This window comes from Heteronotia binoei, chromosome 3, assembly GCF_032191835.1.
Source record: "Heteronotia binoei isolate CCM8104 ecotype False Entrance Well chromosome 3, APGP_CSIRO_Hbin_v1, whole genome shotgun sequence".
Classification (NCBI taxonomy): Eukaryota; Metazoa; Chordata; class Lepidosauria; order Squamata; family Gekkonidae; genus Heteronotia; species Heteronotia binoei.
The window spans coordinates 168,321,206-168,344,015 of record NC_083225.1 but is presented as its reverse complement, the minus strand read 5'-3'; the positions used below and the strand labels follow the sequence as shown (position 1 = coordinate 168,344,015).

General features: G+C 44.5%; 1 protein-coding gene across 1 annotated transcript in view; it reads right to left on the bottom strand.

Moving 5' to 3' along the window:
* The window catches only part of GUCY1A2 (guanylate cyclase 1 soluble subunit alpha 2), a 257,024-nt gene extending 242,179 nt beyond the window's left edge, over window positions 1-14,845 (bottom strand). The window contains exon 1 of the mRNA XM_060234865.1: window positions 14,570-14,845. Coding sequence (XP_060090848.1) covers window positions 14,570-14,845 — 276 coding nt within the window. The remainder of the gene's footprint in view (window positions 1-14,569) is intronic.
* Between the last annotated feature and the right edge of the window lie 7,965 nt (window positions 14,846-22,810).

Sequence of the window (22,810 nt, the reverse complement as noted above, 5' to 3'; positions counted from 1 at the left end):
AAATTGAAATTCTAATGGCTGAAATAACATCTCATTACCTAAAAAACTAAAAATGTCACAGAATGAAAGTGGGCAGAAACAAAGCCCCGAGGAGCTGGAGATCCAAAGGTTAGCAGGAGCTCTGGCAGGCAATCCATCAGGGAAGGATTCCTTGACATTCTTAATAAAGAATTCCATCTAAATTGAAATCTATGAAGATTCTGTCCTGCCCCAGTCTGAAACTGTGGAATCATTCTAGCCCAGTCACTATGGTGGTGGTAGTGGCTACAACTGATCTCCAAGAGACAGAAATCTGGAGAAACCTGAAGGAATAGAGCCACTTAAGGTAAATTCTATAGCAGTATACCTCATTGAAGACCCTCTTGCCCCTCCCCAAACTCCGCCTTTCTCAGACTCCACCCCCCCACAATCTCCTAGTATTTCCCAACCCAGAGCTGGCAACCCTACCTGTGAAGCAGGTTAGGTTGAAATAGCCCGAAGCTACCCAGCACTGAAGTTAAAGTGAGGAGCATCATAGCCTTAAAGAGAAACCACTTTCACTCCACTAGCAAGCTTAAAATGCTCAGAAGAATTGTTAGGCACATGGAGGGAGAAAACATGCTGAGGGAAAATCAGCATGGCTTCTACAAAGGAAAGTCCTGCCCCACCAACCTTTTCAAGTTCTTTGAGAAACTGAACGACAACGGTGATCTGATAGATATTATATACTTGGACTTTCAAAAGATATTATATACTTGGACTTTTTAGGCTTAAGGCAAAAACATTTGAAGCAGACTAAAGTTCATGCCATAGGGTGGGATCAATAGGACTTACTGATCCTACCCTATGGAAGGACCTATTGATCCCACCCCATGGCATGAACTTTAGTCTGCTTGAAATGTTGTTGAGATTTGGTCCCACTTAGAAACCAATATAGTTTGGATAAAGAATCACTGAAAACATGATATTGTACCTGGAAATGCATCATCCTTTGGCTTTTGGAATTTTATAAGCATATGAGCATTGGTCCATTTCTAAAGGAACTGTGGAAAACGCTAATTTCTAAAGAAAATGTAGAAAAACTGTGGTTATTCAAAAGATCACCAGCAGAAACGGTTCAAAATGTGCACACAGTGAATTTTTAAAAGTGTAATTGATTTATTTCTTGTACCCACAAACCAGTTTCTTTCCTTCTCCCCCTATTTCATAGTTCATGAAAGAACATTAGAATTGCATTTTTCACTGACAGTTATACACCTGTTGCTGCAGATATTTTGCTTAACCAGATAATTTTATTCATTTTAGCATACAAATTATCTTCAACCAGCCAACTGCACTGCTTAGAGGGAATGTTGATAACACTTTTCTGTTCTCCTTAAGACATTTTTCAGGGTCATGGCTCTTCTAAGTTCCACAGTTAAGTTGCTCCATTGCTAAAATTCCCTTATGTTACTTCACATTACCAACATCTCTCAGATTTATCTTTTAGTAAGCATTTTCCATCTGCTAGCTCAAAAAGGAAAACACAGAACAAAGAAACCCCTCCTATACGGTAGGCAGAATTACAAAGAGCTTGGTGGTAGGTATGGGTACAAACTGTTCCACAAGTCAAAATTCAGCATGAATTCAGCTGGGTTTGGAGCTCTAGAACCGATGTTCAGGGAAGGCACCTTTCCCCAAATATTTACCAGACTTTTGTCTATTTGGGCTGTTTGGGCCACTTAAACCTAACAGCTGAGCAGTGTGGGTCCACAGCTGACCTGTTAGGTTTAAATGGCTGGCAGCCATTTCAGCCTAACAGCTGACAGGCACACCTACCCCACTGTTAGGCTAAAATGGCTACTAGCCATTTAAACCTAACAGCATAGTGAGTCCATGTGAGCTGTTAGGTTTAAATGTCTGCCAACCATTAAAACTGTTGGTTTTTCTCCCCCCCCCCCCGCCTTCAAAGTGGGGGGAAGCAAAATGGATGGGATAAATGGCTGCCAGCCATTTAACCCTTCCTGTGTAATCCCCACCCCCTATTTTCCCCAACTCCCACAAGTCATGGCCGGGAGAAAGGGGGATCCAAATTGGCTAGTTCAGTTCAGGGCATTTTTTGCTCAGTTCAGGGGCTGCTCTGAACCAAACTAGAATTCTGGGGTTCATGCCCATCCCTATTTGGTGGCAATTTAGGGGGGGACCCCTTCTCTGATCAGAGGCTTGAATTGCAGTTATATAGCTTGATTTCTTGGCAATTTATCTGTAATTTTTATCCCACGCTTCCTCCAAAAATCTTTGAGCCACACACATGGTTTTCTCTTCCTTAATTTATCTTCATGCAACTAGGGTTTCCAAACTTCCAGGTGGTAGTTCGAGATGTCCAGGGAATACAACTGATCTCCCAGTGGCAGAGATCAGTTCACCTGGAGAAAACGACTACTTTGGAAGGTAGACTCTATGGCATTGAAGTCCCTCCCCTCCCGAAATCCACCCTCCTCAGGCTACACCCCCAAAATCTCCAGGTATTTCCCAACCTGGAGCTGTCAAGTGGCAACCTACTTATGAATTAGGCTACCCTGAAAAAGAGTGACCAGCCCAACATTACCCAGCAAGACTCAGAGTGAGAATCTGAAGCTAAGTCTCCCAGATCCTAGTTCAACATCTGAATCACTGTCTCACATTAGCTCTTCTAGGTGAATGTACAAACTGATTCTACTTCGCATTTGAGATTATATAGAAATCCCACCAGTAGTGATAGCCAGGCAATGGCATAATCACACATGCAAATTCTGGGCGTTCTCCAGGCTCTACCTGGAGGCTGACAACCCTTGTTCAAAGCGGGGAGAATGCTGTCATGAACTGCTTTGGGTCCAAATGGAAGAAAAGTAGGATCTAAAGAAAAACAATCCAAACCATGTACTAACTTGATCTGAAAAGATTCTGAAATATTGCTGTGAGGATAAAATGGAGGAGAGGAGAATTATGTAAACTGTTTTAAAGTCCTCGCTGAGGAGAAAGAGAAAGTTAGCATAAAGTAAGTAAATAAATAAATGCTTCACACCTAGATGAACAGATTATTTCTTCTCAATAGCGCTGTCCTTCCCGGGATATTGTTTATGGAACTTGTCCTTCCTGTTTTGGAAACCATTTATTTATACCACCATGCCAAGAAAGTTTCTTATTCTACAATCTAGTCCAAAGAGAAGCGTATCGTATCCAAACTCTTTTCAAAAAGGAAAATATCCTTCTGTTTCTCAATAAATTCAATTTAGGCAATTTTCAACCAAGTCCTGAATATGTTTTCTCAGACATAAGTACCAACAGAACTCACCTCCTGGAGAGTAGGGTGAAGATTTCATTATTTTAAGGAATGAAAATGGTTTTAAGCTTGCCAAAATAATTGGCAGGTACAACTAATGTATGTGATGAAGGCATCAGATTTAAAAGGTGCAATAAACAACTGCAGCACTAGAAGCTGAAAACACAAGGCAGTCGTATACCATCAAGTAGATCTATCTACCTGAGTATTATCTATTCTAACAGGCAGAGAGGTTCTTTAGGATCTCAAGCAGAAAGTGGGCTTCTGACATCTGAGGTATTTTCAAATGGAGACACTAGGAATTGAACCTGGGACCTTCCTTATGCAAAGCACATACTTTTCCGCTGTGCTCACTGGCAACAGATAATCTATCACCCAAGAGACAAGCTGTGCACAATGCAGGCAATTTGTGATTGGATCACCAGTTCTAATCCCCCTGATGGGTAATTCAGCATCAAAATATAGTTATGAAGGCCCAATATGGACTAGCGCATCAGCACTGGAGAAGGAGAAAACAATTACCAAATTCAAACAGCTGTTTTTAGCCCCAGTCAAGAAGAAAGATGGGCATCTGTACCATGCCTGCATTTTCCTTGTACTGAGAATTAAAGCAGACCGAGAAGCCCATTTCTGATAACTGAAATAGCACAGGAGGAAAGCGGTAAGTAACTCATGCTCTTCCCCAGTGTTGTAACCCAGATCCATCACCCTGTGCAACTGCTTTTTGAGACAAGCCTGCATTGGTCTCTGTCAGCCCTGCCCAAGCATACGGCAAGTGTGTTCTGAATCTCTGATTCCCTGGCACTAAAGCCATACAGATGTAGTTCTTCCATTCTATTTGCTGTTGTAGTCAAAGGTCTGACTAACACATTACTGGCAGCTGAATAGGTGAATCATGGGCTTTCACACTAAAAGCTGGGTCCAAAGCTTGGCTCCCATTAATAAAAGGATCTTCTGTCAGTGGAACAGAACTTTTCTGCCTTGTTCTTTCTACAGCAGCTGCCTGTTCCCCACAAAATGTTGACATTGGACAAGGGACTACTTCTAGGAGCTCGGGGGCTGTCAAGAGAGGCAGAAAAGTTCCAGTCCACTGTAAGAAGTGCTAATGGAAAATCTAGTCTGGATCCAGCCCACTATATTTTTCAGATGTGTATAGCTCTAAAATGTTCTATACAGGGCTTTTTTTTTGTAGCAAGAACCATATTAGGCCACACACCCCTGACGTAGCCAATCCTCCAAGAGCTTACATGGCTCTTATCACAGGCCCCACTGTAAGCTCTTGGAGGACTGGCTACATTGGGAGGGTGGGGGGGTGGCCTAATATGCAAAGGAGTTCCTGCTACAAAAAAGCTCTGATTCTACATGTACACCTAACAAAGCACAATGAAAATGGGAGCAACACACATATCATATCAATATCCTCACAGAATCATAGAGTTGGAAGGGACCTCCAGAGTCATCAAGTCCAACCCCCTGCACAAAGCAGGAAACTCACAAATACCTCCCCCTAAATTCACAGGACCTTCATTGTTGTCAGATATCCATCTAGCCTCTGTTTAAAAACCTCCAAAGAAGGAGAGCCCACCACTTCCTGAGGAAGCCTGTTCCACTGAGGAACCACTCTAATGGTCAAGAAGTTCTTCCTAATGTTGAGCCAGAAACCCTTTTGATTTAATTTCAACCCGGTGATTCTGGTCCTACCTTCTGGAACCACAGAAAATAATTCTGTACTAACCTCTATATGACAGCCCTTCAAGTACTTGAAGGCTATATGCCCAGCTCCTTCAATCTTTCTTCATAGGACTTGGTCTCCAGACCCCTCACCATCTTTGTTGCCCTCCTGTGGACCCATTCCAGCTTGTCTATATCCTTCTTAAAATGTGGTGCCCAAAACTGGACACAATACTCCAGGTGAGGTCTTACCACAACAGAGTAAAGCGATACCATCACTTCACTATACCTGTTAATACAGCTCAATATTGCATTTGCCTTTCTATCCACCGCAATCACACTGCTGACTCATGTTGCACATATGGTCCACTAAGACCCCTAGATCCTTTTCACACATACTACTGCTCAGACAAGTCTCCCCTATCCTATAACCATGCATGAGATTTTTCCTACCCAAATGCAGAACTTTACATTTATCCCTGTTAAAATTCATTTTATTGGTTTCAGCCCAGTTTTCCAGCCAGTCAAGACCATCCTGGATCCTGTTTCTGTCTTCTACTGCATTTGCAACCCCTCCCAAATTAGTATCATCTGCGAATTTAATAAGCATTCCCTCAATTTCTTCATCCAAATCACTGATAACGATGTTGAACAAAACAGGCCCCAGGACAGATCCTTGAGGCACTCCACTTGTCACTCCTCTCCAAGAGAATGAGGAACCATTCACAAGCACACTTTGGGTGTGATCTGTCAACCAGTTACAGATCCACCTAAAGGTAAATGGATCCAAATCACATTTTACCAACTTGTCAATAAGGATAGTATGTGGGACCTTATCAAAAGCCTTACTGAAATCAAGATAAACAACATCTACAGCATTCCCCTGATCCAGCAAGGTAGTCACTTTCTCAAAAAAAAGAGATCAGGTTAGTCTGACATGACTTGTTCTTGAGAAACCCATGCTGGCTCTTAGTAATCACAGCCATCCTTTCTAAATGTTCTAGGTCTGACTTACTAATGATCTGTTCTAAACCTATTCCAGGTGAAACTCATCCTTATCTACGACTGACCACAGCCGTATGGTCAGACAGCATGGTTTGCTTCTGCATAATGTGAGAATGGGCCCCAACACTGGAAATCATTGTATATGAGGAATGATGTGAACACGCTGTTTGCATTTTTTATTATCATTCATACATGCAAGTTATCCCTTGCATGTACAGTCAGGAGTGTGTGACTTGACATTTAAGATAACTGCTGACCTCGTATCAACTGATTATTCTCTTCAGCTGTGAAATCTATTTGTGAGTCTAGTCTACCCAACTCAAACCCTCATGGTTCAAGAGAATCTCAAACACCAAGAGGAGCCTCTGGTAGACTGAAGCTCAGCCAAAGAGATCTTTTTGGAAATTGGAAAATCAGCTACATGCAACAGATAGCCCAGCGATTTCTTATCATTTTGCAATAATAGTCTGGCTAAAGTGGAACAGATCACACCACCTGTAAACACTCGAACTAACCTACAGCATGTCTTATGTAGCAGTCTCTGCCTCCAGCTATTGAACAAACCCGCTTTGGAGGGAAAAGAGTATGTGAGATTTTAGCCCCTGGGAAATGCAGGGCTAGCAAAATAGGTTTTTGATGCCTAGCTATCGTCTACTTTTTTCCAGGAGCCCGTGCTACCAATCTGGATGCAATCCCTCTCCTTCTTTGAAGGTTTTTAAACAGAGGCTGGATGATTAGGTTTGTAGAATCTTTCGGGATCAAGTGCCGTGTTCAACTGGAGAAAGTTTTCCTTCCACACGTTTCGTTCTCAGCTGCGGAGAACATCCTCAGTGGCGTTGCAGCCGGAGCAGGCGCTCAGACCTTCTTGGCTGCTGTGCATTGAGTGGGGAGGCTGGATGGTCATCTGACAGCAATAAAGATCATGTGAATTTAGTGGGGCAGTATTTGTGAATTTCCTGCATTGTGCAGGAGGTTGGACTAGATGACCCTGGAGGTCCCTTCCAATTCTATGATTCAGTGATTAATAACTATTTGGATGATTAATTGAACATAAATCTATTTTGACATTTGAAACAAGTAGGTAACATGACAGCTCCTAAAAACAGTTTTGAACAGCCAAAGCTGAATCTGCACACCTCTGCACAAGCATCACCATGGGGAGATGTGTGAACTTATGTTGGGATGTCTAAAGCATGCATAGGAAAAAGAAGTGTAATGCAGATGCAATTCCCATGCAATTCCCTACTGATTTCAAATATCCATAGCTGCTCTACTCATAATCCTAAACACACTTATTGGCATGGAATTTTCATTGACTTAAGCTTACTTCCTAGTTAGATCTTGTTAGGCATACAGCGTAAATCTGCAAAAGTTCACACACTTGGCTTGAGATAAATGGAATTCATTCCCAAACTACAGACACAGCAGAGCTGCTAGCAGTCAAAACTAGATAAGGTTTTTAAATAGTGAATAGCAACTAGATGGGTGTCTGTTTTTCCAGAGGCAATTTATACACGTTAAACCCAGTTTTCTTGGCAATGGGGAGCCAAAGTGTTCTTCAACTTTCTCTCCTTCATTCTCTCTCTCAGCCCCACCTACCCTACAGGGTGTCTGTTGTTAGGAGAGGAAGAGAAGGAGTTTGTAAGCCACTCTGAGACTCCAAACAAAGGGTGGGGTATAAATACCATCCCCTCCTCCTCCCAACAACAAACCTGTAAGGTAGGTTAGGTTGAGAGTGCGTGAATAGCCTGCAGTCATCCAATAGGCTTCCATGGTAGAGTCGTGATTTGAACCCGAGCCTTGACTTGAACTCTACTTTAACAGACATGTGTGATGGTCTAGCACTTTGGGGCGGGGGGGAGAGAACTACATGAAGTTAGGAAAATTGCACAAGTGGGGAAAGAATTCACCCCCCCTCCCCAAAACACACACCCCTGATTTCAATCTCCCCCTCTTCAAAGGAAATCCTCATGCATTGCTCAGTGTCCACCTGGTTGAACTCTAACAAACATCCTAAGCAAAGTAACACCTTTCTAAGCCCAGAAACTGATTTCAGGGAGTCCTTGTCTCTAATTTACTCCCAGAAAACTCACTAGGGCTCAACAGAGCATCCACATAGCAGTTTTCTGTGTGATTTCCTCAGCCCCACCTCTGGTGACCGTCATTCCACCCATGCCCCCAGAGGTCTATCAGGGGTGGGGAGGGGGAACCCTAGTAACCAATGCTCCCTCTAAGCTGTGGAGTCCTGTGAGCAAAAATTCTGCTTTGCAAGCTACTGGCATTAAAGTTGTGAGTGAGCAATTTGGCTACTGCAGAAATTAGTTTGCACTGTCTCACCATCCTTCCTGAGCTGAGACAAAAATGTGTGAGCCAGAGGCTAAAAAATTGTGAGCTACCTCACACTAACTCAGTTTAGAGGGAACACTGCTGGTCACTGATAGAGTGCTATAGCACTGCAATGTTAAAATGGCCTCTGGCAACAATTTACTACTAGGAGGAAATGTGAAAATGGAGAGATGGTGCTATATATATCAGTATGGCATCTTTCTAGCAGTCAAGATCTGCTGTGGCAACCACGGTTGAAATAACATGTCAACAGAGGCAAGAGTAATCTGTCACCTTCACCCCAACTTAAAAAGTTAATTCACAAATAAAAAATCTTGTAATGGCTGAGAGGCAGACCAGAATGATCAAACAGAGCGCCCTTTCTAATCTATGATTGCTTCCTTGCATTAAGGATGAAGCAAAAATACTCTCTCAAAGGCTGATAATCTGCAACTACTTCAGTCATCTCACTGAGATAAGCCTAACACTTAAGAGATGTGAAAAGAGAAACGCTGAAACTACAGGGACGACCACAGCTAAGATCTTAAAATACGACACGGAATTTTATCAGATATACTGTGAACATGAGTGCTACTGAAATTATGCTGTCCCCTTATGACATAGTTTCAACTGTGTTATGAAGATACGAGATTGGTCGTCTGGAATACCTTTTCCCAAGGTTGATTTTATTAATTTGTCTACAGGGAAAAGAGCATGGGATGGGGCAGAGGAACGACTAAACAAGTTTACAGCACTTATCTGTTTCACACACTGATAATTCTCTTCAGCTGTGAAATCTATTTGAGAGTCTAGTCTACCCCAACTCAAACCCTCATGGTTCAAGAGAATCTCAAATGCCAAGAGAAGACTGAAGTTCAGCCAAAGAGATCTTTTCCGCAATTGGAAAATCAGCTACATGCAACAGATAGCCCAGCGATTTCTTATCATTTTGCAGTAATAGTCTGGCTAAAGTGGAACAGATCACACCATCTGTTAACACTTGAACTAACCTACAGCATGTCTTATGTAGCAGTCTCTGCTATTGAACAAACCAGCTCTAGAGGGAAAAGAGTATGTGGGATTTTAGCCCCTTTGAAACGCAGAGCTAGCAAAATAGGTTTTTTGATGCTTAGCGATCATCATCCTTTTTTCCAGGAGCCCATGCTACCAATCCAGTTGTACAGAATTAGATTTCTAGGGAATCCAACAATGGGATTTTTTCGCTTGTGTCTAAACATACTGCTCAAAGATTAGACTTGTTGCTCTGCAGACCAAAACGCATACTGGAGAGAGTCATGAAAATGCCATCAAACTCAATGGAACAGGAGGAGAAGGGAGGGGGAAGAATGAAAAATAATCTAATTTACTACAGTCCTGCCTGACATTAGAAGTTATGTCTAAACAGTTAACTTGCTCAGCCTAATTTCTGCTAGAGTACAAGCATACATAATGGCTTCAGTCCAAGGTTAAAACTAAAATACGAGCATTTTTTTAGCATTTCATTAACTTCAAAATGAACTATTCCGCCATGCATAAAAAGCAAAAGTGCTTTCATGAGGCAGCAAAATCATTTCCACAGGCACTGAACATTTCCAGCAAAATCTGCTGTGGCTGAAAAAGAACAAATCCCTTTGCCTCTATGCAGCTATTTGAGAACTCTATGCAGAGAAGTGGGGGGAGGGGATATTTCATCACATTTGCACAAGCAGAGGCGGGTGCCGAACGCACCCAAAAATCATGTTGACTGAGAAGTTTCTAAAAATCTGCTTAACAAACTTCTCAGCTCACAGACTTCAAATGACTGTAGATTCCACCTTATTATTTTGTACAGTGGCTCCCCCCGCCACCAATGAATGCAGTGTTGGGAGAAAAAGTTCCATGAATTCTGCAAAGTTCCATGAGCCAGCCTCAGCAGGGAGGGCGGGGTATAAATCGAATTAAACATAAACAAACAAAGGGCAGCTAACAAACTTTTCTGTCAAGCTTTGTGAAGCATAGATATTCTAAGCAAGTCAAGACATGAGGTGCTCAGACATCCAGAAATGACAGGGGCCACTGCGGTTTGCCTAATGTCACCGTTAAGTTTTGGATTCCTACCAAGCCAGGTAGAACATTGATTGCTTGCAGGGCTCTTCACAGGTTACAGTGAACGCACATACATCCCGCATGCACGTTTGCTCATAAGAAAGAGCCAACTTGTTGCCACTTTACCAATGAAACCATGGACTGGCAGCTGGATAAAAGTGTGGTTTCAATCACAATGTTCAGCTGTGCATTTATTTATTTAGTGGACTTATATCCCGCCCTTCTCACCGAAGTGTCTCAGGGCGGCATGACTGAAGGTAACATGAGCACAAGACGCATGAAGAAAAAACAAGGATTTGCTGTGCACAGATTGTACATGCCTTCACAGTAACTTGTGAACAAGACTGGTATCTCCAGCACAACAGTTCACTCTTCTCCCAGATAAGAATGGCACCCATTTATCTCTATGGGAATAATGGGGCGCACTGACGGACATTCTGTGGGTGGCAGCTAAACCTGCTACCACGAATCAAGGCTGCTCCTATCTAAAAAGCCTGACTTTGGATTCTGTCTCTGAACCAGAGCTAGGAGGGGAAAAGCCAGAATTGTGAACATTCACTGTTACGGAGAGAGAGAGAGAGATGCTACGCCCCAGGGTTCAGCTTCAACACTGGCAATGGATTCAGATGCTCATTGCTAGTGAGATGCTGCAGCCATGCCCCATGCCGATGTCATATGTAAATTGGGTATTATAGTCTTTATATGGAGCTATTATTTCAGTTTATGTATTTACACACATATAAATGTCTCCTCTGGCAAGACTGTTAGAATAGCTGCTGTGGAATCCCAGGATTTTTCTGCAGCAGTGCCTACTCTGTGGAACTGTGTTCCTGAACGGGTTGAAAGGAGTGGGCTTTCCAAATTTTTAGCAGACCACTTCACAAAGCAATGCTATTTGGAAAAGAATTTAAGGAAATGTCCTTTCCCCCCTCTTATTTAGGATGCTGACAATTGTTTTAATAAATGCTAACTGTGGCCACTTTTAGATTTGTTTGGGGTTCTCGGTGATGGGAGATGGAGCAGAGGGTTTGAAATAAATAAAACAGATGAGAGAAAGAGTGAGGGAAGGGGATTGTTTCCCATTTTCCACTGCCTGCATCCCCACTCCTAGGTTTACCCCCCAGAAGTTTCCCTAATGTTCTACCTTGTTTTCACAGCAATTCAAGCAGCGTGTACAACTGGTGGGAAATGAATGGGCTATAATAAGGGACAGAATTATGGGATGGGTAAAAACTGCCTCCTCTGTCTCCAACTCTGGGGACTCTGACTCTCCCTGGATAGGAATCCTAAATGGGGTGTAATTAGGAAGGCCCGCATACCCTTAGGGGTCTCTCATAGTATACCTGTCCTCTCACCCACTGTAATGATGGATCTGGTTGGTAGTCTTCAACCATAAGTGAGTCATTGACTGCCTCCCTTCATACTGCCTAAGAAAAATTTAGTACTCACTATTTAGTACTCACTATTTAGGGGTACTGCTTTTTCCTCACCCTGAAATGCTGCAGACACAAAGGCGGGGGACAACTGATCAGATCTTAACTTTAACAAAGAGAGCAAGTAGAAGAGTTGCTGGAAATTCCTAATCAGATCTCAAGTCATCTTTAATTTCCTTTAATTGCTTGACTCCCAGCACCATGGCAGGAGGGTTTACTCTAATTCCTCCAGTGCTGTTTTTTTGGACAGAAGTTAGTATCCCAAAGAGGCTACTGAGCCCCCATATTGGGAGGAAACAAGTAACCCTTTAAAGACTATTTAAAGACATCTAGAGATCTTACTAGAGACCTCCTGGGTCCTCTCTAGATAAGTTTTAGAACTTGCAGGACAATGATAGTTCATTTGGATGTGGTGTAAAAGGGCCCAGAGCAAAACCGCTGGCAAGAGCAGCAGCCAGCTCAGCAGCCCCACGGCCATCAACAGCCCCTAGGGCAGCTGCTCAGCAGGTAAGAGAACCTCCCTAAGTAGCCAGGCCACATCCCTAGAGTGCAATGAGCTCCAAAGGATACTCCCAGGGCCCAACTACACATTACATACACAAGTAACCCAACCAGTCTTTTCAAAAGGGGGCTATCTGAAATTGACAAATAAGGTGGGGGAAAGTGGTGTTCAACCTTTTGCTCTTCTGGCCCCTCATACCAGTTTGGAGGGGGGGCAGGGGCAGGGTTAAATATGAGGCAGAATGGAGAAGGTGTAGGAGGGCAAAGTGTAAATCTCCAATTTGCTGCTTCCCAAAATGACTTTTTCATTTTTAAAGCCATCAGGGCTTTTTTATATACATTTGCATGCAACCACAAAGAAGGCCCTGATAAATCATTCTGAACCCCGTTGATGGAAAGAGAACAGCTACAGTAAGAAGACTAGTTGGTTTTATATCCTGCTGTTTACTACCCGAAGGAGTCTCTGAGTGGCTTAAAATCTCCTTCCCTTCCTCTCCCCACAACAGCCACCCTGTGAGGTAGGTGGGGCAGAGAGAGCTCTGAGAGAGATGTAACTAACCCAAGGTCACCCAGTTGGCTTTATGTGGAGGGGTGGGGGATCAAACCCGGGTCACCAGATTAGAAATCCACCACTCTTTAACCACTATGACTATACCAAACTGGCTACACATGATCACTGTTTCCATGCTCAGTTCTGACAAAATGTAGCCTTTGGAACATCAGTGAAGAAGACATCAGGCATGGTTGGAAGGATGCATCCTAACCAAGATGGAAGAAAGTATCTTAACCGAGAACCACATTATTTAGGAGAGGAATTATGTGGGAAGAACTCAGCGATGATGGGAAAGGAACAGTGTGAAGAGCTTTCATGGGGAATGAAGATCCAAGCAGACGGGAGACGAAGAGTATTATGGTGGCAGGTTTAGGGGAGTGGAAAAATTCTGAAACACACAGTCAGGCAGTTATTGGGAAATACAAAACAAAATACAGAAAGGAAACACGGTATATAAAGAGCAGTATTTCAAGGCACAATTACGTTCTGCTGAGATCTGAGAAAGGGGAACAGACGCTCAGGGGAGCACAAAGTATGTGGAGGGAAAAAAGTGTCAGGGATCTAAGTACACCTCACCCATAACATGTTGTTTAGAATCAGGCAAGAGTTACTATGACAGAAAGTAAAGCAGTCATGGGTTTGGGGTGCCACTGAGGGTCATACAACGAGAAACTGGTAGATTGAGTCTTCTGGGCATAAGTTTTCCCGCACAAACCCCTGTGGAATGAGAACCTGCTGAGAAGGCCATGCTGCACCTTCTCCGTGGGACTTCTGGGCAAGTTCTTGAAATCCAGAGAAGGGAAATCTGGATTCAGGGAAACTGGAGCAGGGGCTGTCTTCAGCTTAGTCTTGCCGATATTAAGAAAACCTTTCCCAATCCCGCCCTATTCACAATCAAGGCAGCTTGAAAGGAATCCCGAACAGCATTTCTGGGCAGTGCTGGGGAGGAAGGCAGGCAGAAGGCTTAACTGAGGCTCCTAATTAGAACTCTGGACCCAGGAAACTGCTCCGACCTCAGGAAGGCGCAATGCCAGGATTGGAGGGAGGGAGGAGACTGGGGATCTAAGGGAGCAGGGCAGGGGCCAGGGAGTTCGGAAGGCACAGTTTCGAGGGGATCGATTGTGGGATCCACGCGAAGAGCGGGAAGCAACTGCAGGGAGGGGGAGGGAAACGCGGGAGGCCCGAGCCGAAGCACCACTTTGGGACCGCCGTTTGAAAGCCTGCACCAGGGCTGGCCAAACTTGCCCAATGTAAGAGCTGCACAGAATAAATCTCAGATGTCTGATAGCCGCAGCACGAGGGAGGGAAGGAAATAGATGAGGGGAAGGAGAGGTGGAAAGAAAGTTATTTTAACTTTAACTGCATTCTCCAAGCCAGCTGATGGGGCGGCGGGGGCTCCGAGAGCCACACAAGCCGCGTAAAAGAGCCACGTGTGGCTCCCGAGCCCCAGTTTGGCCACCCCCGGCTCGGACCGCGCCTGGGAGCAGAATCCCCACGACCCCTCCCCGGTTTCTCGCAGCTAAGAGGGAGAGGCTGGCCGGAGGCGCAGGAGAGCCGCCTGCCGCAAAAGCAGCCTGCGACCCGCCTGCCCAGCGCCACGTGGGAAAAGCGCACACGCGGGTTTCCCCTTCCCCCCTCCCCGCTGCTGGGCTGCCTGCACCAGCCCCCCCCCCTCCCGCCCGCCTTGCTGTGCCCGGCGGCGGCGCCCTGCCTTACCGTGGGGGCGGTGAGGCGGCTGACGCTCTCGCCCAGGGAGTCCAGGTTGACCCTCCGGCGGCGCGGCGCCCTCCTGGAGCCGGCGAGGGGCTGCGCGGAGGCGGCGGGGGGCGGCGGCGGCGGCGGGGCGGCGGCGGCGGGCGGGGCGGGGGGGCTCCGGCTGCCGTTCCAGAAGAGCCTGCCCAGCGGGCACTCGCTCTCCTCCTCCGGGCTCGTCTCCAGGTAGTCGGAGCCCAGCGAGCTGAAGGATTCCGAGGAGATCTTGCGCCGGGACATGCTGCTGCGCTTGCCGGGAGCCTCAGACGGCGACGGGCATGGCAGCGGCGCAGGGGCGGCGAGGGGCTGCCGCGGGGCTCCGGGGCCGCCCGGGCATCGCTCGGCTGGCCCGCCCGGGAAGGCTTGCGAGGAGAAGGCGACGTCTCCGGGGCCGCCGCCGCCGCCGCCGCTCTGCTGCTGTCTTCTGCCTGCCGGAGCCTGCCCCTCTCGCTCGCTCTCCTCTGGCGGCGGCGGCGGCGGCGCTTGCCTCGCTCGCTCCGCCTCTCGCCTCCGCCGGCATCACGTGCCCGCCACGGGGAAGGGGGGTCTCGCCTGGTGGTGGCGCCCCGAAAAGGAACGCAGCCCCCAGGCGCAGGCGGCGGACAGGCCGCCCTCTATCGTGCCTTCGGGGCTGGGTCTCTCCCCGCGTTGGTTCGCACGTGCAGTTCCCGACCTTCCAGGCTTGCAAGGTGCCAGTACGGTTTGCACGTGTGCAGGGCTTTGTTTGTGGAAAAAGCCCAGGAGGAACTCATTTGCATATTAGGCCACGCCTCCTGGTCTCACCACTGTTTCGTGAAAGATTGTTCTGTGGGAAAGGCCCAGCAGGGACTCATTTACATATTAGGCCACACGCCCCTGACCCCAAGCCAGCCGGAACTGCGTTCCTATGAGTGCCTGCAAAAAAAAAAAAAGCTCTGCACGTGTGGATGGGCCCGAGGGGGATCCCAGATGTGGAGCCCATGGGATGTGTTTCTTGGTGTCCCGTTGGGGATAAAACCCAAAGGGTCCTGAATGGAAAGGGGGGACGGGGAGCTTGAAGCAAGGGCTCTTCACCGCGGGGCTACCCTACAGACCACTGAGGTCATTCTGGGCAGAGCATTGCAGCTGTGCACAGCTGGACTCAGCCAAAGACACAGGCTTGCGGGGGGGGGGGGAGGAATGGATCAAGAGGGGGGGGGCATGTCCCTCTGTCTGTAGCAGTAGAAAAGGGCCAGAGTCCAGCAGCACCTTAAAGGCTAATCATATTTGTGGCAGGGTAGAATTCCTGAGTCCCTGCTCACTTCTTAAGGTGCTTATGGAGAGCCAGTGTGGTGCAGTGGTTAAGAGTGTTAGGCTAGTATTTGGGAGACCCAGGTTCAAATCCCTGTTCCTTCCATGGGGGCTCCCTTGGTGACCTGGGGCCAGTCACACTTTCTCAGCCTAACCTACCTCACCAGCTTGTTTTTGTGAGGATAAAATGAAGGTAAGGAAAATGGTGTAAGCCACTTCGGAGAGAGACGTAGGGCATGAATGAGTTGAAATAAATAAGCCTGTTGCCTTAATTTGCATAGGATAAATAGCACTGATGATTTAAATAATTTTAATAATTTTTTAAATAAATAGTGCTAAGAAACTGCAGTAAGAGATATCAAATGAAACGAACACTGAAATAACAGGTAGTAATGGAAAGTTCTGGTTTATAAGCCAATAATCGTATACCTTCAAGGGCTAACCGTGTTGGTCTGAAGCAATAGAACAAAGGTTGAGTCCAGTGCACACAAAAGCTTATACCCAGAATTAAACTTAGTTGGTCTTAAAGGTGCCAGTGGACTCAAACTTTGTTCCGTTAATCATACAGTTGTCCCCAGGAACCTTGGAGAGGGGTTCTGGCTCAGTGGAAGAGCCTCTGCTTTTTATGCAGGCAGTCCTAGATTCAATATCCATCATCTCTGGTTTAAAGGATCAGGCAGTAGGTGATGGGAAAGACCTCTGCCTGAGGCTCTGGAAAGCCATCTCCCGTCAGAGTATGTAGTACTGACCTTGATAGACCAATGATAAGGCAGCTTCTTGGGATCCTCCAAATGGGTATACTTCCTGAAGAAGGTAATGAATTGATGAACTTCGTGGTAAGAAAGGCCACAGTAGTTTAAATAGTTTCTGTGAGCCACAAAGAAGTTACAGTTCAACAAGTAGCAATCTTTGGGGTTTCATCCATTTCAATAACTTTACAAGGGAAAAGCTACTTTCTTTTTCCCTTTTGTCTTTTCAGCTAACTGCCTTCTCTCAAATGTGTTTTCTTCAGTGGCCACCCACTGGAACATTCTGGGCTTCAGCCCCTCCTCAGCAAAGGAGCTGCCACCACAAGCTGGCAGTACCTCGTGTGTTTCTAGTAACCATTCTGTGTGTCCTCATGAGAAGCAAACTTGGAACCAAGCTTGGAAGCTAACAGTTAAGATTCAAATCCAGTAGCACCTTAGAGACCAACAAGATTTTCAGTTATAAGCTTTCAAGGGTCAAAACTCCCTGCATCAGACCAACCTGGCTACCTTCTGAAACTGAAACCAAACTGTATTTCCTCCCCAAAACGAAAAACCAATCCTCCCAGCTGCGCGCACACACAAAACTATATATGGAAGACATTTTGTGACTGGCCCCGCCCCTTCAGAAGCTTTTTTTGTGATTGATCCTCCACACACACACACACACATACAATGATCATTTTGTGGTGGACCCCACTATTGTTCTTTATAATTCCAGAAGTGCCCATAGGTTCAAAAAAAACTTGGGAACTCTTTAGTAGAAACAACTTTCAGATCTCCTGGAAACCAGCTACCACTCTGCCCACCGACTGCATAGCATTTGCATGAATGTGTGTTTCAGACCATAATATCATTCTTCAGCAGAGGGTTGGCCTTAAAAACAACCTCCACAGTTCCAGCTCCTCTGGATTGCTCACTATCTTGATACTCGAATGAGGCTGGTTTCATGACTGCAAGTTCCTCAAGAGGTGACCTTCACATTTGAATAAGCTATTGCAGAAAGAACAACAAAGAGACCAGCAGTTTCCAATATCTTAGCTGTTGCTAAGCTGTATTAAGTCTTTATGCAAAGAATATTAATATCCCCTACTTTTTTGCATATCAAAAACTAGCAGACATGGGAAAAGATAGAGCAGTTTTCCCTTACAGTTCTGTAAGTGCAAGGAGTCTATATATGAGGGTCCAACTCAGACAATCTGTTACCCACTGACAATCTCCACCAGAACAGATAAAGCCTTAATAGCCTCAAATACTGTATTCAGTTTCTTGTCAAATACATTAACTGATGCCCTGCATCATAATATGGATCATCATGGGCAGGGGTGGAATTCTAGCAGGAGCTCCTTTGCATATTAGGCCACATACCCCTGATGTAGCCAATCCTCAAAGGGTTTACAAGGCTCTTTTTTTGTAAGCTCTTGGAGGATTGGCTACATCAGGGGTGTGTGGCCTAATATGCAAAGGAGCTCCTGCTCGAATTCCACCCCTGATCATAGATATAACATCACAGCTTAAACTGCCATGTCCCTTCAGAGACAATGCTTTTCAATTGAGTCCGTTGTGACATTCATCTGCTAGCAATCAAAGAAAAATAAATCAAGAGAGCAAACATAAGCAAGTCTACTCTGAATCTCTTCAAGTCTATTCAATGGGACTTACTAGGACAATGCTGGCTAGATAACAACCTTCTTCTCATCCTAGAGAGATGCATCATTTAGGACAATGGATCTCCCAAGAACCTATTGACTAATCTCATCAACACCCAGCCTCATTTCCCTGCACTCATTTACCCATATTACATTTACACACTTAACACTATTCATAAAACCTGGTGGCTTTTCCCATATGGTACTTACAGGGTTATCAAGCACCATTTACATCTATAGTCCACCCTAAATTGTCCACCTCTGAAAAACGCATCAAGTTATTGTTTTCGGGGCAAGTATGTCAGCTTTCCTCTGAGAGCATTTTGCCCTATAAATTTTGGCATCCTGCTCCATAGCAATGTATGTGTTCTCAGATTCAAAGATCACACACCCCAATCTACTTGGGCCTGTTCTTCTCCATGAAATGATGGTTGTTTTGCTGCTGCCTCTGTGGACCTCTTTTTAAAAGACTGTCAGTTATAGCCTTCCCTGAAAATGCTTTCCCCCTCTCCTCTCTGATTTCCTCTCAGCTAGCCTTGTATGTGTTTTCAGTGTGTTTGTATGTGTGTTTATCTTTTTTTATTCTCTTTTAATTAAAAAAAAAACCTTTCTGGTTGAACATCTGCTTGGTTTGTTTCAAGAGTTCTCTTATGGAAAAATCCCTGTAGACATTGGTGGAGAATCCCAGTTACTCCACCATGCTTTGTCTCTTTTAAAGCCAATTTTCCCCCAACTAACTAGACAGCCTGTTTGGGTAACACATTCAAATAGATACCTCTGTTGCATGGCTTCAGGTTATTTATATGTTGCATGACAACCAAGAATATGTATTTCACAGGGGTCAGTGTTGTTGATGCCTGTAGATATTTCGTGATTCTTTGTGGTTTTATGCTAAGCTAGTAAATTACAGCGTGGTCCTTTGCAGAAGCACTTCCGTCTGTAGCCAGTAAAATCGGTGGGCTTGGTGGTGGTGGAAAGTGCCATGAAGTTGCAGCTGACATGGCAAATCTGTAGAGTTTTCAAGGCAAGAGGTGGTTTGCCATTGCCTGCCTCTGCATAGTAACTCTGGACTTCCTTGGTGGTCTTCCATCCAAGTGCCAATCAGGACCCACCCTGCTTAGCTTCTGAGATATGAGGAGACTAGACTACCCTGGCCCATCCAGGTCAGGGTGCTCAGTGGGCTTAGACTGGAACAATTCTGCATAGGATTGCACTGCCATTGTAGTAGCTAATAGACTAAGAAGAAGCAGCTAATATTAGCTATTCCACAAATTCATTAGTAGACTAAGGCAAGAAACCCATCTCCTTTAGTCTCTTCCATAGTACAATAAACATCACCTACCTTACAGTAATGTTGTACAGGTTACCAAGAAAATTTTGAAGAGCTTTACAGCATTACTTGTCATCCGGGGAGGACTCACTACACGCATCTAATGAAGTGAGCTCCAGACCACAAAAACTTAAGTTGGAATAAAAATCTTAGTCTTTTAAAAAAAGGTTTAATCAGGAAAAAAAAACCCAGTACACAAAAGCAATGCAAACACAAAATATACATTGTTAGCCTTTAAAGTGCCTCTAGACGCTTTTTTAATTTTTGCTACAGCAGATTAACACAGCTACCATTGTGGAGTAAATATGAATAGTAATATGAATGATTATTACTATTACACCATTTAGCCCACTGGATGGAGTAAGGTAACTAAAGCCACACACTAGTGAATGGATTGGGTGTTACTTTGACTGGTTGGTTGCTGCCCTTTTAATAGAAGGACTATTGAATCAGTACTGAAGGCTGGACAGCTCCCTTGCTTTATACCAGCAAATTTTCAGGTCTGCTGCCACCCAGCTGATTCAGCTCCTGTTAAGGCAGGGTTCTCTACACCCCTACCTTGCATGATTTTACTGCCAAAGTAAGATTCCTTTTTTTTAATGTCACTTGAGAATCTGAAATCAACATATAGCAACTTTATATTTTTGTTAACCAACCATCATTCATAATTAAATGTCCAATGTTGAATTTTAAGAAATTCTACTGTCCGACACACATGAATGCACATGAAGCTGCTTTATAATGAATCCAACAATCAGTCCATTAAAGTTGGTGTTGTCTACTCAGACTGGCAGCTGCTCTCTAGAGTCTCAGGCTGAGGTCTTTTGCATCATAGAATCACAGAGTTGGAAGTGGCCATATAGGCCACTTAGTGCAACCCCCTGCACAATGGCTATCAATCGATCACCTAGTGCCTGGTCTTTTTAAACTGGAGGTGCCAAGAATTGAACCTGGGACCTACTGCATACCAAGGAGAGGTTCTTCTGCTGACTCACAGTCCCTCCCAACATGCTTCACTTCTGCATTATTAACTTACTATGAGCAAAACTTGGAAAGAGAAACTGCAAATCAGACGACACTGCTGAAAAGCTACTTTCAAGCACAGAAGAGAGTGGATGACATCATTAAAACAAATGAAAGCCAAGCTGTTCAACTCAACTTTAAGCAAAAAAAAAAAAAAAAAACTCAGCACACACTTATGTTTTTGAACACTTCATTGAAATTATGCTAACAACAACACATATTCTCTCAAAGCCCCCATGGCCTTAAACCGCCTTTGGCTAATACAGTGTTCTAATTAGTATTGCTGGAGGAGTAAATGGGAAAGGAGGGAGAAAACTGGTAGAGATTTCATTTATTCTTTGCTAAAAATCAAAGCAAAAGTTTGAAACAGGAAGGTCATTTCATCAAACGCTTCTTCCTGAGGCCACAGGTGTTAGCCAACTTAGTATGAAAAACAGAGCATTCCAATGGGTTTTACTTCAGTTTTGGATCCACAGTTGAGAAATGAGACACAGGTTTTCATAGACTGAAGGGACAGCTATAGTGAACCATTACAGCAAAATTAAACAGGACTCCAGGAGACCAATATATGACTGGCTCATCACCAGGGCTTTTTTGTAGAAAAAGCCCACCAGGAACTCATTTGCATATTAGGCCACATCCCCTGACACTACGCTAGACGAAACTGTGTTCCTGTGCGTTCCCACTCAAAAAAAGCCCTTCTCACCACCATGATCTCCTCTTCAGTTGCTTGACCTTGGAGTATAAATTAAACTGCTTTTGTTGAGCACGTCTATGCTTCTGACAATCTGAACATGAGTCATGAAAGCTTGTGTATAAATCAATTTTGTAACATTTCTAAGGTATTACTAGATTCCAGTGCACTTCTATGTTTGAACAAGGAACTTCATGAATCCAGGCTGAGGTATAGTATGATAGAGGAATTCTTCAGCTCTGAGCCTCTTCAGACCAAGAAAGGAGTCGAGCTGCGTAGCATCAGTCCCTACAATTGTCAATCAGAATGGAGGTTCTGAATTAGCCAGGCTTGATATAATTACTGGAAACTTTTGGGAGATGTAATGCCAGTTTGGGGTAATGGTTAAGTATGTGAACTTAGGTAAGTGGTTAAATGGTTAAGTATGCGGACTCTGGGAGAACAGGGTTTGATTCCCCACTCCTACACTTGCAGCTGCTGGAATGGCCTTGGGTCAGCCATAGCTCTTGCAGAGCTTGTCCTTGAAAGGGCAGCTTCTAGGAGGTCTCTCAGCCCCACCTACCTGTTGGGGTAGTCTGTTGGGGAGGAAGGTAAAAGAGACTGTAAGCCACTCTGAGACTCTGAGATTCAGAGTGGAGGATGGGATATAAATCAAATATCTTCCATACAGTTATCATTTGACTATTAATTTGGGACATGCCCCATATTAATACACACAACTACCAAAATACATTGTTAAAGACTTTCTGTAATTAAAAGAACAATAGCTTTGATTCCACAGTAACTTGCAACTAACAAGAGATTTCTGTCTGCAGAACAGGACTTCTTCTCCTCCACAATTCCACAACAGCAAAAAAATGAACCCCCAACTCTGCTCCTGGGGTTAAGTGTCCCACCAGAAAAGAAATAAAGAATTGGAGGTCTTCTGTAGAAGTGAGAACTGGTGAAAATTTTTCTCCCTTCCTCCAGCAGAAATTTTCCACGGGACCTAACCTATAATACTGAACTTCTTTAATAACGACAGCTAAGTCAATTTTTATTATTTCTTTTTTCAAATAAATCTATATGTGTAACTCAAACAGGTTTTTTGAAAAGTAATCAGGCAAGCCCTTAGTTTGAAGCCTCACCGAATAAAATTGGCTTCACTGAACAACATGGCAATTCTCAATTAAGATGGGTTGCTACTGATTAGGGAGTGATTCTGAGTATATTTACTCAAAAGTAAGCCCCATTTTATTCCATTGGGCTTACTCCCAGAAAAAGTATATTTAGGATTGCAGCCTTAGTTGATTCATTGTCAAATTAAATATATTAAATCTTTCAGACCTAGTTTTACCATTTTGGGATGGTGGCGTTGAGTATCAGGGTAGGCTTAATGGCATCTGTGGAAAGAATCACTTCAGAGGCCTAGAAAAGCCTCAGTGAAGTTGCTGTCTTTCAACTCAACTTATCTCATGGGTCTGTTGTGATGGCCTGCATGCCATAGCAGATGGG